The sequence below is a fragment of the Myotis myotis genome, unplaced genomic scaffold, assembly GCF_014108235.1.
Source record: "Myotis myotis isolate mMyoMyo1 unplaced genomic scaffold, mMyoMyo1.p scaffold_m19_p_3, whole genome shotgun sequence".
NCBI classification, from domain to species: domain Eukaryota; kingdom Metazoa; phylum Chordata; class Mammalia; order Chiroptera; family Vespertilionidae; genus Myotis; species Myotis myotis.
In genome coordinates, this window is record NW_023416335.1 from 212,576,125 (window position 1) to 212,592,397 (window position 16,273).

At 56.8% G+C, this 16,273-nt stretch overlaps 1 protein-coding gene across 7 annotated transcripts in view; it reads left to right on the forward strand.

Annotated features, from left to right (window-relative positions):
- Window positions 1–15,554, forward strand: part of PPARA (peroxisome proliferator activated receptor alpha) — a 45,042-nt gene extending 29,488 nt beyond the window's left edge. For all 7 annotated transcript variants that reach the window (XM_036300240.1, XM_036300237.1, XM_036300238.1 and 4 more), the window contains 5 exons: window positions 4,158–4,318; window positions 6,256–6,394; window positions 7,597–7,799; window positions 12,602–13,049; window positions 14,123–15,554. In XM_036300240.1, the coding sequence (XP_036156133.1) occupies window positions 4,158–4,318; window positions 6,256–6,394; window positions 7,597–7,799; window positions 12,602–13,049; window positions 14,123–14,370 (1,199 nt within the window). In that variant the 3' untranslated portion in view covers window positions 14,371–15,554. The remainder of the gene's footprint in view (window positions 1–4,157; window positions 4,319–6,255; window positions 6,395–7,596; window positions 7,800–12,601; window positions 13,050–14,122) is intronic.
- Window positions 15,555–16,273: the final 719 nt, after the last annotated feature.

The following is a 16,273-nucleotide window of genomic DNA, read 5'->3' on the forward strand; positions in this document are numbered from 1 at the left end:
GGATCCTGGGCCCTTTCCATTCCCATATTAACTCTAGAATCAGCGTGTCCGTTTCTCCCAAAGCAGCCTGCGGAGGCTTTGATTGGGTCGCGTTGAACCCGGCGATCGCTGCGGGGCGGAGGACGGACACCTTAAGCATGCTGGGTCTTCTGAGCCAGGACTTGATTTCTCCACTTACGTTAGGCCTGTAACTGCCCGCGGCAATGTTTTGTAGTTTCTCGCGTCGGGGGCTTTCGCATTTCTTGTCAGATGTGTGGCTAGGCGTCTCATATTTTTTTGATGCAGTTGTAAATACTTTTCAAATTTCAATTTCTGATCATTTGTTGCTGTTGATAAAGGTACAGTTGATTTGCCGTTGATCTTCTTTCCCACGCTCTTGTTGAACGGATTAATCCGTTCTAGTGGTTTTATATGCATTCTTTGGGGTCTTCTACACAGATAATTGTGTCATCGGCACATAAAGACCGTTTTCCTTCTTCCTTTTCTAGCTGGACGCCTTTATTTATTTTCCTTGTCTTATTACACTGGTTAGAACCTCCAGTACAACGTTGGGTGGACTTGAAACATCCCCGCCTTGCTCCCGATCTCAGAGGGAAAGCATCCATTCACTCCGTCTCCTGCCACTAAGCATGATGTTAGCGATAGTTTCTTACAACTGTTCTTCATCAAGCTCAGGAGGTTCCCTTCTGATGCTAGTTCTCTGAGTTTTTACCAAGAATTGATGTTGGATTTTTTCCGATACTTTTCCTGCATCAAGTAAGAGGATCGAATTGTTTTTCCTTCTTAGTTTGTTCATTTAGTGAATTACACTGTTCTTTTTTCACAGGTTAAGACAACCTTGCGTTTCCGGGGTAAATCCTACTTGGTCTTCGTGTAGTACCCTCTTCATATACTTGCTAACATTTTAGGAATCTTTGCATCCATGTACACGAAGTGTATTGGTTCTATTTTCTTTCCTTGTAGTCTTTGTCTGGTGTTGGTATTAGATTAATGCTGGCCTCAGGGGTGAGTTAGGGAGTATTCCCTCCTCTTCTGTTTTTTTGGACGTATTTCTGTAGAATTGATTTAGTTTTTAAACTAGAGGCCCCCTCAGCCCAGCCTGCACCCTCTCCAATCCGGGACATCCCTCTCACAATCCGGACCACTGGCTCCTAACTGCTCATCCGCCTGCCTGCCTGATCGCCCCTAACTGCCTCCCCTGCCAGCCTGATCACCCCTAACTGTCTTTGCCTGCCAGTCTGATTGCCCCCAACTGCCCCTCCTGCTGGCCTGGTCGCCCCACTCAGCCTGCTGTTCGGTCATCGGTCCAGTTGTTTCGGTTGTGACGGCCCCTGGCTTTTTATATATTGGGATGCTTGATAGATTTCACAGATGAAATTATGTTCTTTCTTCTCCTCCTCCTCTTCCTTCTTCTCCCCCAGTCTTATTTTAATCTATGTTTCGTTTTGGATAGTTTATTTTGCAATGTCTTTGAGTTTACTGATCTTCCTTCTGTCCTATCTAATCTTCTCCCAATCCCATTCAATATCTTTTTCATATCAGATATTATGATATCATGGTTTATTTTTTTTTACCCCTCTCTCTACCTAACATGTTCAGTCTTTCATCTGGCTTCTTGGACATTTAAAAAATCTCTTGTCTACAAAATCTATCACCTGTATGAGTCATCCCTGGGTCCGTTTCAGCGCACTGATTTTTCTCCTTATTATGGGTCACATTTTCTGCTGCTTTGCATGTTTTGTCATTTTTTTGGATGTCGTACATTGTGTTGGTGACAGATATTTCTGTCTTCCTGTAGGTATTCTTGAGCTTTGTTCTAGGATGCAGTTCAATTGCTTGAAAATGTTTTATCCTTTCGGGCCTTGTTTTGATGCCAGAGGTAATTTTGCCCGGTACTGGGGCAAAGCGCTTTGCCAAGCGGCCCATGAATTCTGAGCTTCCCACTGTGAGTGGGGGACCAGCGCCGTGTCCAGCTCCTGGGAGCCCGGGGTGTCCCCTCGGGTCATCTCAGGTTGCTCCTGGGTCTCTCTTCTTTTCATCTCTCTCGGCCGACAGAGCAGAGACATAGCAATCGCATCTGTGCACATCTCTCTGGCCTCGCCATCTCCGCGGGGGCATTCTGGCCTCCTCCTCTGTCATCCTACTCGCCCAGCTCCGGCAGCGGGAACCCGGCTCCGCCCTCCACACTCCTTCCATCAATTGCTCGTTCCCAGTACGTGTGTGCGCAGCGGTTTCAGACGTGTCAGCCCAGCCCGTGGCTGCTTCATCAGCTCGCGTGCAGTGCTCCTGGAGCTGCAGCCTTGAGTCTCCGACCCACTCATTCCCCAGGTTCCGAGGGCAGTGCCTCTCCCCCTCAGCGAGCTTGTTCCGTGCCTGTGGAACCCCGCGGGGTTCTTGGGGGGTGGGGGAGGCACGCTGCCTTCCATCGGGCTCCCCAGACCTCCCGCATCAGTTTTGCTTTATTTGCAACATTAAGGACCGCTCGTTACTGTGAAGTTGTGTGGATTTTGACAAGGGCGTAGTCTCGCGCGTCCACATCGTGTTTTTATACGAGTGGCTTCCTGACCGCCAGAGAGCCCCTGTGCCCCTGGCCTTCAGCCCGGCCCGCCCGGCCCCACCGAGCCACGATCGTCTCCCCGGCCTGCAGCCCGGCCCGCCTGGCCCCACTGAGCCACGATCGTCTCCCCGGCCTGCAGCCCGGCCTGTGCCAGAACTTCCGGCTGGAGCGCGCAGGCCGCTCCCTCTCCACCCGCTCGCCTGCCGAGGGCACTGGGTGCTCGAGCTCGCTTTCTGCGTGGACGTCCGTTGCCAGATGGCTCGGGTGAATCTCTGGGAACGTAATTCCTCTCGCGTGTGGGACTCTGCGACCTGCCCTCCGCAGTGGCTGCGCGCTGGGGTTCCCTGCCCCGCCTCCGTGCCTGCACACGGTGGTGGCAGGGTTTGGAGTTAGCCATCCTGATAGGCGTGTAGTGACGTCTCACTGTCGTGTTCATTCCGTTTCCCAGCGACCGGCGACGGCGCATCGCGTCGTTTCATATGCTCCCTTACAGCCGGTCCGCCTTCTCCGGTGGGCGTCCGTTCAGACCTTGGCCCATTTTTCAATTGGGTGGTTGTTTTTTTGTTTTGTTTTGTTTTTAAATATATTTTATTGATTTTTTACAGAGAGGAAGGGAGAGGGATAGAGAGTTAGAAACATCGATCAGTTGCCTCCTGCACGCCCCCTACTGGGGATGTGCCCGCAACCAAGGTGCATGCCCTTGACCGGAATCGAACCTGGGACCCTTCAGTCTGCAGGCCGACGCTCTATCCACTGAGCCACACCGGTCGGGGCGATTGGGCAGTTTTATTATTGTGACAGTTAGGTCTCCTTGCGCACTTGAGTTACGAACCTTTTATCAGACGTGTGTTTTGCAGATGTTTTCTCCTGCTCCGTGGCCTGTCTTTCATCTTCTTAACGGTGTGTTCTGCAGAGCAGGCGTTTTAATTTGAAGAGAGTGCAGCTTAGCCTTGTCGGCTCAGTGGTTGAGCATCGACCTGTGAACCAGGAGTCACGGTTCGATTCCTGGTCAGGGCACATGCCCAGGTTGCAGGCTCCATCGCCACTGGGGGGCGTGCAGGAGGCAGCTGATCCATGATTCTCTCTCATCATTGATGTCTCTCTCTCTCGCTCTCCCTTCCTCTCTGAAATCAGTAAAAATATATTTTAAGAAAAGAGAGAGTCCAACTTGTTTTTTCCTTTCCCGGGTTCTGCTTTTGGCGCCCACGTGGATTTTTATGCTTCGTCCTGGTGCAGTTTGCCGAGTTAATGCAGAAGACCTGGGAGGAAGCAGGCAGAGTAACGGGTTCTGTAGGATGCATCGGGGGCGGGGGCTCAGGGAGCCGGGGGGTGGAGGGACCGGCGAGACAGCCAGGTCTGCAGGTCCAGAACCCGGGCAGCTGGGCGGGCCTGTGGGCGATGCCAGTGCATAGCAGTCGTAGGGGCACAGGAAGGGGTGGGACAGCCCAGGACAGGGGCGCCTCAGGCCAGGAGCCCCGCCCACAGCTGCAGCTCCTCACTCAGCCCCTCCCCTGTGACATCAGACCCTCATGAAGTTGATGGAGACAGACGGTGGGGGGGATGCTGTGAAAATTCACCAGTGTCTCCTGTCTGTCCGCAGACACGCTTTCCCCGGCTTCGAGCCCCTCGTCGGTGTCTTACCCTGTGGTCCCCGGCAGCGCCGACGAGGCCTCCAGCACAGCACTCAACATCGAATGCAGAATCTGTGGGGACAAAGCCTCAGGCTACCATTACGGGGTTCACGCGTGTGAAGGCTGCAAGGTACGTGGGCCCCCGAGGAGCAAGCAGGCGGCCTGCTCCAGGGACCACATGTGGTTCATTTTATTTTATTTACTTACCAGAGGCCTGGTGCACAAAAATTGGTGCACTCGGGGGCGGGGGGGGGGGTCCCTCAGCCCGGCCTATGCCCTCTTGCAGTCTGGGACCCCTCAGAGGATGTCCACCTGCTGGCTTAGGCCCACTCCCTGGGGGATCGGGCCCAAACTGGCAGTCAGACATCCCTCTGGCAGCCCGGCAGCCCTCGGGGGATGTCCACTTGCCAGCGGGGAGCAGGCCTAAGCTGCAGTCGGACATCCTTAGTGCTGCTGAGGAGGCAGGAGAGGCTCCCACCACCACCACTGTGCTGGCAGCCGTCAGCCTGGGTGTGGCTGAGCAGAGCTCCCTGTGGGAGCGCACTGACCACTAGGGGGAAGCTCCTGCATTGAGCGTCTGCCCCCTGGTGGTCAGTGTGTGTCATAGTGACCAGTCATTCCCAGTCATTCTGCTGTTAGGGTCAATTTGCATATTACCCTTTTATTATATAGGATTTTTAATCCCCACCTGAGGGTATTTTCCCATTGATTTTAGTGAGAGTGGAAGAGAGAGGGAGAGACAGAGAGAAACATCGATGTGAGAGAAACACATTGATTTGTCGCCTCCTGCAGGCAACCCGACCAGGGCCTGGGCTGGGGAGGAGCCTGCAACCGAGGTACATGACCTTGACCGGAATCGAACCCGGGACCCTTTGGTCCACAGGTCGACGCTCTACCCACTGAGCCACAGCGGCGAGGGCCCTTTTATTTTACACACAACGTTTGTCATTGCGGAAACAGATGTGCCGAAGGCAGTCGATACGAAACGGAGCTAAGCAACAGGATGTCTCTCTTCGGAGAGCCGGGCAGGCCCCCACTGGCCTTGTAAACGCCGCAGGGACCTGTGCTCTAAAGGCACGGTCTCCGTTCAGGGGCCCGTCACTGGATACGAGGCTGGGAGCTTTGGCCCCGCCTCTCGCATCCTCACCAGCACGCGGGAGGGCAGGGGTCCCATGGCGATCAGAGACGTGCGCGTCTTTCTCGCTCCGCGGCCCACGGCGCCTGGCGACAGCGGCCCGGTGCTGCCCCGCCCCAGCGGCTCCTGACCCCCCACGACTCCGGCTGCGCAGCCAGCCCGCCACACACGTGACGCAGGCCCGCGGCTCCGCAGGTCAGGCCGCGCCCGGCATTCTGCCCGCTGGGTCCCTGGCCCTTCGGTGGCTTTCCAGCGTGACAGTAAGAAGGACACGTGCCCACACCTGCGGCTCCCAGGGCAGCGCGTCCCTTTACAACTCCATGCACACGTCAGGGCCTTCCGCGCCGTGAGGCGCAGCAGAGCTGGTCGTCTGAGAGTCGGTTACACCGGAGTCCACTTTCCCCTGTAATGATATTTAAATTATTTTCAACTAGTCCCAATTACATCAGACTTTTCAGAACTATGTCTCTGAATTTAGTTCATGCCAAAAGAGGTAATGCGTGAACAGGAAGGAGGTAACGCGTGAACAGGAAGGAGGTAACACCTAAACAGGGAGGAGATAACGCGAGAACAGGGAGGAGGTAACGCGTGAACAGGGAGGAGGTAACGCGTGAACAGGGAGGAGATAACGCGAGAACAGGGAGGAGATAACGCGAGAACAGGGAGGAGGTAACTCGTGAACAGGGAGGAGGTAACGCGAGAACAGGGAGGAGGTAACGCGTGAACAGGGAAGGAGGTAACGCGTGAACAGGGAGGAGGTAACGCGTGAACAGGGAGGAGGTAACGCGAGAACAGGGAGGAGGTAATGCGTGAACAGGGAAGGAGGTAACGCGTGAACAGGGAGGAGGTAACGCGAGAACAGGGGGGAGGTAACGCGTGAACAGGGTGTGGCTGAAGCCTGGACGGCCACTTCACGTCCCCGCCTCCCGCAGGGGTTCTTCCGGCGAACCATCCGCCTGAAGCTGGTGTACGACAAGTGTGACCGGAGCTGCAAGATCCAGAAGAAGAACCGGAACAAGTGCCAGTACTGCCGCTTCCACAAGTGCCTTTCGGTCGGGATGTCCCATAACGGTAGGTAAGGCTGCCGTCGCCGTTCCAGCCCGGCCGCTCCCTCTCCGGGCTCCGGCGGAAGGAAAGCACGTGCCGCAGCCGTGAATGCCCGGGTCGTGCCGCAGCCCGGACAGTGCCCGGGTCCTGCCGCAGCCGTGAATGCCCGAGACAGGAAGCGCCTCACGTGGCTGCGGCCAGCCCAGCGCGGGAGTCGCTGTTAGAAGCGTCAGACGCTGAGACTCGGTGATGTGAGACTTTAAACCGATTGTCAGTCACCGATGGTAGGCAGTGCCGTGAGGTTATCACACGTAAGAAGTGTGTGCCATCGTCAGCATCCTGCTCCAGTGTGAGTTTAATTGCATTAAAACCTATCCTCATTTTAGAACATGCCAGTTATTACGTGAAAGTGAATTTACAATAACGAGTTCAGCCCTACCAGTGTGCTCAGAGGTTGAGCGTGGACCCATGAACCAGGAGGTCACAGGACTCCCAGTCAGGCACCGGCCCGGGTTGCAGGCTCCATTCCCAGTGGGGGGCGTGCAGGAGGCTGCCGATCCATGATTCTCTCTCTCTCTCCCTCTCCCTTCCTCTCGCTGAAATCAATATAAACATTAAAAAAATAAAATAACGAGTTCATAGAAGTTGCAGCCTGCCTTCTGGAAAAAGAAAAAGGGCGGTATAAACGCACTCCCAGGCCCAGCTTCATCTCCTTAATCACAGACCGATGACGCACCCGCGAGCCCGTCCTACCAAAGCCACAATTCATGCCGTTGCCTTTTATTTTAACCTTGAAATTTTTAAAAAAATAGATAACTTTAGTGAGTTCAGAGAGGAAAGAGTTCAGGGAGAGGGAGAGAGAAACATCAGTGGTGAGAGAGAATTGTTGATCAGCTACTTCCTGCACGCCCACAACCCAAGGCATGTGCCCCGACCTGGAATCTAACCGTGACCTCCTGGTTCACAGGTTGACGTTCAACCACTGAGCCACCCTGGCCGGGCTATTTTAACCTTTTGAAAAGGGGCGGGACCGGGGAGCCTGAGTTTCACTTTCATCTCCAAAGCAGAAAGTGGAGTGGGGCTGAGAGGCGCCTCTGACCTTCCCTGTCAGTTTTCATTCCGAGTGTAATTCCCGCGCGAACGTTCCGTGCCGCGGTCAGCCCTCCTTCTCGCCACGTGCTCACTTCTGTTTGTCCCCGTCATTTCATCCCCCCCCCCCCCCCCAGCAATCCGTTTTGGACGAATGCCAAGATCCGAAAAAGCGAAACTGAAAGCAGAAATCCTTACGTGTGACCACGACGTGGACGATTCAGAAACTGCGGACCTCAAGTCCCTGGCCAAGCGCATCTACGAGGCCTACCTGCGGAACTTCAACATGAACAAGGCCAAGGCCCGTGGCATCCTCGCCGGCAAGGCCAGCAACAACCCGGTGGGTGTCGGCTGCGTGGTCTCCGCGTCCACGGTCCCCTGGCCGGTGTCAGCCTGGGTGGCAGGAAGGGCTGGAGACAGGCCTTAGGTGGTGGGAAAACATCTACCCCAAGGCCCAGGAGCCAGGGCGGGGGGACATTTCAGCCAGAGATGCTAACGTGTCGCTCACCCGCTGTCCTCAGCTTTGATCTGCCGCCAGTGACCACATTCTTAGAACGAGTGTGTAATTGGCACACTCACAGCTCCCAGTGACCACATTCTTAGAATGAGTGTGTAATTGGCACACTCACAGCTCCCTGCGATCACGTTCTTAGAATGAGTGTGTAATTGGCACACTCACAGCTCCCAGCGACCACGTTCTTAGAATGAGTGTGTAATTGGCACACTCACAGCTCCCTGCGACCACGTTCTTAGAACGAGTGTGTAATTGGCACACTCACAGCTCCAAGCGACCACATTCTTAGAATGAGTGTGTAATTGGCACACTCACAGCTCCCAGCGACCACATTCTTAGAATGAGTGTGTAATTGGCACGCTCCCAGCGACCATGTTCTTAGAATGAGTGTGTAATGGGCACACTCACAGCTCCCAGCGACCACGTTCTTAGAATGAGTGTGTAATTGGCACACTCACAGCTCCCAGTGACCACGTTCTTAGAATGAGTATGTAATTGGCACACTCACAGCTCCCTGCGATCACGTTCTTAGAATGAGTGTGTAATTGGCACACTCACAGCTCCTAGTGACCACATTCTTAGAATGAGTGTGTAATTGGCACGCTCCCAGCGACCATGTTCTTAGAATGAGTGTGTAATTGGCACACTCACAGCTCCCTGCGACCACGTTCTTAGAATGAGTGTGTAATTGGCACACTCACAGCTCCCTGCGACCACGTTCTTAGAATGAGTGTGTAATTGGCACACTCACAGCTCCCTGCGACCACGTTCTTAGAATGAGTATGTAATTGGCACACTCACAGCTCCCTGCGATCACGTTCTTAGAATGAGTGTGTAATTGGCACACTCACAGCTCCTAGTGACCACATTCTTAGAATGAGTGTGTAATTGGCACGCTCCCAGCGACCATGTTCTTAGAATGAGTGTGTAATTGGCACACTCACAGCTCCCAGCGACCACGTTCTTAGAATGAGTGTGTAATTGGCACGCTCCCAGCGACCATGTTCTTAGAATGAGTGTGTAATTGGCACACTCACAGCTCCCAGCGACCACGTTCTTAGAATGACTGTGTAATTGGCACACTCACAGCTCCCTGCGACCACGTTCTTAGAATGAGTGTGTAATTGGCACACTCACAGCTCCTAGCAACCACGTTCTTAGAATGAGTGTGTAATTGGCACACTCACAGCTCCCTGCGACCACGTTCTTAGAATGAGTATGTAATTGGCACACTCACAGCTCCCTGCGATCACGTTCTTAGAATGAGTGTGTAATTGGCACACTCACAGCTCCTAGCAACCATGTTCTTAGAATGAGTGTGTAATTGGCACACTCACAGCTCCCAGCGACCACGTTCTTAGAATGACTGTGTTATTGGCACACTCACAGCTCCCTGCGACCACGTTCTTAGAATGACTGTGTAATTGGCACACTCACAGCTCCCTGCGACCACGTTCTTAGAATGACTGTGTAATTGGCACACTCACAGCTCCCTGCGACCACGTTCTTAGAATGAGTGTGTAATTGGCACACTCACAGCTCCTAGCAACCATGTTCTTAGAATGAGTGTGTAATTGGCACACTCACAGCTCCCAGCGACCACGTTCTTAGAATGACTGTGTTATTGGCACACTCACAGCTCCCTGCGACCACGTTCTTAGAATGACTGTGTAATTGGCACACTCACAGCTCCCAACGACCACGTTCTTAGAATGAGTGTGTAATTGGCACACTCACAGCTCCCTGTGACCACGTTCTTAGAATGAGTGTGTAATTGGCACGCTCCCAGCGACCATGTTCTTAGGATGACTGTGTTATTGGCACACTCACAGCTCCCAGCGACCACGTTCTTAGAATGACTGTTTAATTGGCACACTCACAGCTCCCAGCGACCACGTTCTTAGAATGACTGTGTTATTGGCACACTCACAGCTCCCAGCGACCACGTTCTTAGAATGAGTGTAATTGGCACACTCACAGCTCCCAGCTTAGAAGGGCCTGTGCTGACGGGCTGTTGTGGGCAGTTCTGGCCTCTGCCTCCTCAGGAGCCTCTGTGAGTTCCCTGGGGACCCCCCCCCCCCACACACACACACGGCCTCCCCTGCCAGCCCGCGTCCTGCTGCCCCGCGTCCTCCGCAACTGGGTCGCCTCCGCTGCAGAGCTCTCCTCCGAGCTGCCCTCAGAGGGGGCGGCGAGGTTGGCGATGACCACATGGGCCTTTCCCTCGGACCCGGGTCCCGGGTCCCATGGGTGCTCGTGAGTCGCTTGAAGCCGCCTCCTTGGGAATCACAAGCTGGAAGTTGCAGTCACAGGAAAGGAAAGTATTTCCCAAGCTCTGGCTTTCATGAACAAACCAAACCTCTTTTCTTATGGAGCCTTTTAATTCCCATGGGCTCTCCCCGTAAAGGGGCTGAGGCGTTGAGGAGGGTTCAGGCAGCTGTTAAACAAGCCACAGTCGCGCCCGGCAGCCAGGGGTGCCTGCAAATTAGACCCTCTCTGGGCCACAAGGGTTAAAGCCAAATAACCTTTAAAAAATTTTAAATTGATTTTAGAGAGGGGGGGGGTGGAGGAGAGAGGGAGGGAGGGGGGGGAGAGAGAGAGAGAGAGAGAGAGAGAGAGAGAGAGAGAGAGAGGAGTCGCAGCACGTATTCATGCATTCATCGGTTGCCTTGTGGTGCCCTGACCGGGGATTGAACCGCAGCCGAACCAGCTGAGCCACCCGGGCAGCCTTTCCCCTTGGCATTTCCGTCCTGGAGGTGACCAGTGAGTGCGGCCCGAGGTAGAGGAACCGACGCCCTGATCTCCTTCACGTCGTCTTAGGTCTCTCTGACATCTTCGCTTTCTCCCTGGGATTTTCAGAACCTAAAGGAAACTTAAAAGTCATCTTTACTCTTTTAAAAAAAATAGGTTCTTATTGATTTGAGAGAGAGGGGTGTGGGGGACCGGGAGAGGGAGAGAGAGACATCAATGTTGAGCATTGACCCATGGAGGTCACCCGTTCGATTCCGGTCAGGGCACAGGCCCGGGTTGCGGGCTCTATCCCCAGTGGGGAGCGTGCAGGAGGCGGCTGACCGATGATTCTCATCATCGATGTCTCTATCTCCCTCTCACTTCCTCTCTGAAATCAATAAAAATATGTTGAAAAAATAATTTAAAAAAATAAAAAGTGAAGCAAGGGGACTACCTCTTGACATGTGGCTGAGAACGGGTCTGAAACTAGTTGGGGAAGGAGTTCCCCCATCATTCTCCACATCGCGGGCGCCCGGGCGAGGCTCCCGGCACCCCAGGACCAGCGTGGCCCTCGGACGGCTGCCTGGCGCCACACCGCGCTTTCCTCCTGCTCGATGGGAATACGCGTGCGACTTAAGTTGTCCCTGGATTGAAAAACAGACCTAATATTTTATAGCATTTCTAGAAATGTGTAGTGAAACCCAACCAGAAGTCATGAACTAATTCCATCCCGAGCGATCCTGCCACAGCTCACAGATGTTCCCTAAAAGATGGCACTGCCTCGCTTTCCACAGGAAATGCCATTTCATTGTCCTTTGGGGCTGGCTTGTCCTAAGTAACATCGTCACACACACAGGATGGCGTGGGGTGTGAGCAGAGGCAGCCTGCGGGTCTTGGCGGGGCGCCTGCGGGTCTTGGTGGGGCGCCGTCGGGGGCCGGGCGCTGTCTGCCCCGCGCTGCTCACAGGCCTGACGACTGCTTACACGTTGGGAACGGCCACCTCTGATGTCAGACGTGAGCGGACTCAGACCTGAGAGTCAAGGGCAGGTTCCGAAGGGAAGGCTCAGCTGCACGGGTTTTTAAACAGTCTCACCACGAAAGTGGAAGTTGGGCAAGTTTCAAGGTGTTTTAGCTCCAGTTGCTCTAGCTTTTTTAAAACATATAAATATATATATTGCTCGACTTCAGAGAGGAAGGGAGAGAGAGAGAAATATCGATGATGAGAGAGAATCATGGATCGGCTGCCTCCTGCTGGGGATCGAGCCACAACCCGGGCCTGTGCCTTGACCAGAATCGAACTGTGACCTCCTGGTTCACAGGTCGACGCTCAGCCATGGAGCCAGGCCGGCCGGCACCTCCACCAGGTCTTCAGAGAGGGCAGGCCCCGGGGGTTCAGGAGGGAATGGCCAGGGGGCGTGTGGCCTGTGCCACGGGGCTTGTCAGCTGGTCCAGGGTTGGGGCTCTGACGGGAAGGGGTCAGTCCCGTGCCCGGGAAAAGCCGCCCCCATGCTTTCCCGTTACCCCAGAGCCGGGCTCTGACGGGCTTGTTTGCTTATTTCCCACAAACACCGACCTTCTGAGTTGCGTGTTCTTGGCGTCAGATCGCTTCTGTGAAGTCCACGGGCAGTAACACCGGGCAGGGCTGTAACCGGCGGCTGCAGGAGCCGTCAGGATCCGGAGAAGGTTCTAACGTAGTGAAAGCGCTTTGCCAATACTGTCTCGTTAGCTTTCGTGCCAAGACCCGTACCTCACTTTCTGAGCAGTGGTGACGCGTGTCCCACTGACCCTGCTGCTGAGGACCGCGCTCTGTACCTGCCGCGGCTCTCCCGGCGATCGGGGTGCACGGCTGGAGGGTGGGTGTCGCCCGTCGCCTGACTGGGCCCTGCTTTCCTTGGCAGCCCTTCGTCATCCACGACATGGAGACGCTGTGCATGGCCGAGAAGACGCTGGTGGCCAAGCTGGTGGCCAACGGCATCCAGAACAAGGAGGCGGAGGTGCGCATCTTCCACTGCTGCCAGTGCACGTCCGTGGAGACCGTCACGGAGCTCACGGAGTTCGCCAAGGCCATCCCCGGCTTCGCGGGCCTGGACCTCAACGACCAGGTCACGCTGCTCAAGTACGGCGTGTACGAGGCCATCTTCGCCATGCTGGCGTCCGTCATGAACAAGGACGGCATGCTGGTGGCCTGCGGCAGCGGCTTCATCACCCGCGAGTTCCTCAAGGGCCTGCGCAAGCCCTTCTGCGACATCATGGAGCCCAAGTTCGACTTCGCCATGAAGTTCAACGCCCTGGAGCTGGACGACAGCGACATCGCCCTGTTCGTGGCGGCCATCATTTGCTGCGGAGGTGAGTCAGCGGCGCCACCTGCTCCCTGGCACTCACACGCCCCTGGCGGTGTGGGTGGTGCCGTCGTGGAGCGGGCACTGGAGGGGGGAAAGGGGGGGCCTGGGCCCCCATATTGCCACCAACCAAAAGCAAGTGAGTTACACCAACACAGCACCGCGTATTGTGCGTGAATACGTGCTGTCCGTTATGTAGCTCTGGTTACAGTTATGACATGTGAATACCGGTATATGTTCTGCATGTAATTAGCACGTCACGTAGCCCTTCAGTAGCATGTCAGGTCTGGCTGGCAGTCGTGATGTCATGCAGCGTGTGGTGCGTCACATGATGACAGGCGTGCGCCGCACCACGTTTCAGTCAACGAGGACCCGCCCAGGCGGTCCCGCGGGTCACGGTGGGGCCCGGGACTCAGCACCGCCCTCCGCGCGGGGGCCGTGCGGGTGGACACGCCTGCTGGGCGGCCGCCGTGGCGCAGCGCAGGGTGAGGGGCAGCGCGCGTGACGTCATACACGGCTGTCCTGGCTCCTCCCGCTCCCCTCACCGTCCTGTCCGCGCGAACTCCCTCGACGTTTAGGCAGAAACGCCTCTGGCAGCAGCCGTGCTGCGCGCAGGCCTCACGCCTCGTGTCGTCTCTATCCTGTCCTTTCCTCCCGCGCTTCACTGAACCTCTGGTTGTTGTTTTGTTTTGTTTTGAATCCTCACCCGAGGATCTTTTCCCACTGGTTTTAGGGAGAGTGGGAGAGAGAGGGAGAGACAGAGAGAAACATGGCTGTGAGAGAAACACATCGATTGGTTGCCTCCTGCAGGAGCCCTGACCAGGGCCCGGGCCGGGGAGGAGCTTGCAACCGAGGTGCGTGCCCTTGAACGGAATCGAACCCGGGACCCTTGGGTCCGCAGGCTGACGCTCTACCCGCTGAGCCACACTGGCCAGGCCCACTCTGGTCTCTCGTGGTCAGGTCTACAGTGTCTGGAGCCCGGCGCTTCCGGGGAGAGAGGCCTGGCAGGAAGGGAGCTGGTGTCTTGGGCGTCGCCATGGTGACCATCAACTCAGCCGTGTCTCTCTCCTTTGGGGACAGATCGCCCGGGCCTCCTGCACGTGGGACAGATCGAGAAGATGCAGGAGGGCATCGTGCACGTGCTCCGGCTGCACCTGCAGGGCAACCACCCCGACGCCGCCTTCCTCTTCCCCAAGCTCCTGCAGAAGATGGCGGACCTGCGGCAGCTGGTCACGGAGCACGCGCAGCTGGTGCAGGTCATCAAGAGGACCGAGGCGGACGCCGCGCTGCACCCGCTGCTGCAGGAGATCTACCGCGACATGTACTGAGGCCCCGGGCCAGGAGGAGCCGCTCCGCAGCTGCGGAGAGGGGAGCGAGGCCCGCCGCCGCGCCCTGGGCCGGGCCCGTCCCCACCGCCCGCCTCCCCGCCTCGCCCGCCGTAGCTGGGAGTGGGCGGCGGGAGAAGCCTGCCAGCATCAGTCCATCAGATGTCCTGACAGCGCCCTCGCGACGCCCACTGAACACCCCGACCTCACAGCAGCCGGCTGCCTGCCGGTCCCGCGCGGACTGCTGGCTCCTTTGTAACTGGGAAAGCTAATCGCACTTTTTAACGTTCGTAATCCTGTGTTTCTAGAGGTAACCAAAGGGTAGGGGCTTTACAAGCAGCAAGTATTTATTCGAAGGCTTCGATTCTGGTTCCTGAATTCGAAGAGACATGCTCTTTTTTAACCGTAGGGTTTAGCGTTCCGGAAGTTACTGATAAGCTATCGCGGTGCGGGCCCCGTCGTGCTCGGTTCCCTGGGTGACGGGCAGTCGCTGGACCGCGGAGAAGCCCATGTCCAGGTTTGGGGAGAGGGTCCCGGGAACCGCGTCTGGGCGCCTGGTCTGGACCGCAGGCCTGTGCGAAGCCGGCGTCGTGGGCAGGATGGTGACGGACTTTAAAGTGCCTCAGGGTCCCAGTCCCCTCGCCTGGGGCCCCTCAAACCGGCACCGCCCCGGCTGCCGGGGCCTGGTCGCGTGTGCGGGGCAGCCTGACAAGCTGCCCGCAGCTGTTCCTCTGGCCCCGCGCCTCCGGCCGCTCCGTGGTCCTCCCTGTGGCTGTTCAATCTGCAGCTTGTGTGTAACTCTGGGCGGAAGTGCTGCCCCCCGGAGTGGAGAAGACGCGGCACATGTGACTTGGGGGGGGCGGGTCACAGGAGGACAAAGGGGAGGGGAGGGGCGAGGTCCGTTAAAAGGCTGCACCTAGAACAGGACTCGCCAAGCCTGGCAGCTGTTACGAAGGCTGACAGTAAGCATCCTCCAAACACCACGTGCCTGTTTCAGTCCTAAAGGTCCACTGCTCGGCCTCGGTCTCCTGAGAGCCACGCTGACCGTGGCCACAGCACTTGGCCTGCAAGCACTCTCCTCCGTCACCTTAGCGGACCCAGTGTCCCCTCATTCCAGCAGCCTGCTTGCCGTTCGTCACCCTCTGTCCCCATCCCCACCCCATCCCTCCATCCCAACCCCATCCCAATCCCCCACCCCATCCCTCCATCCCCATCCCTCCATCCAACCCTTCCAATCCCCCATCCCTCCATCCCAACCCCAATCCCCAATCCCATCCCTCCATCCCCACCTGCATCCCTCCATCCCCCATCCCCATCCCTTCATCCCCCACCCCCACCCCCACCCTCCATCCCCCACCCACGCCCCTGAAAGCCTGGCTCGTCAAGGCCGTGAGCATTTGTGGTCACAGAGGATTCGGGTCGGTGCTGGTGAGGTCCCCAAGGCCAGCACTCGGAAAACCAACAGTAAAACGGAGGCCTCAACCAGAGGAGAGCGAAAGCTCCACTCGCCGTCCTTCTAAAACGGCTGAGCGGCTGCTGCTTTTGAAGATCCCGCCAGAGGGTCAGCTGGAAGCCAGTGAACGCATCTCCACATGGGAGCCACCCCGTCGAGGGAGGTCCAGGCCAGGACGGGCCACGCTTCCAGGCCCACGGAGCACTCTTCCCTGGAGGGGTCCCTGCACGGGGGAGGCCGGAGGGCCTGCGGGCCGGTCCGGGTGGGGGCAGGGTGCTGGCCCGGACCTGTGGCCACCGACCACCGGCCTCGGGGAGGGAGCCTGAGACCCAGCTTGCAGAAGGCGTGCATCCGTGCAGATGGCCGTGCGGATCGGCTGGGAGCACCCGGTCCCCGGTCCCACGCCTCCCGCAGCGGCCGGCGGAGGGCGCTGGTCCTCCGGGGCCGTGTCCC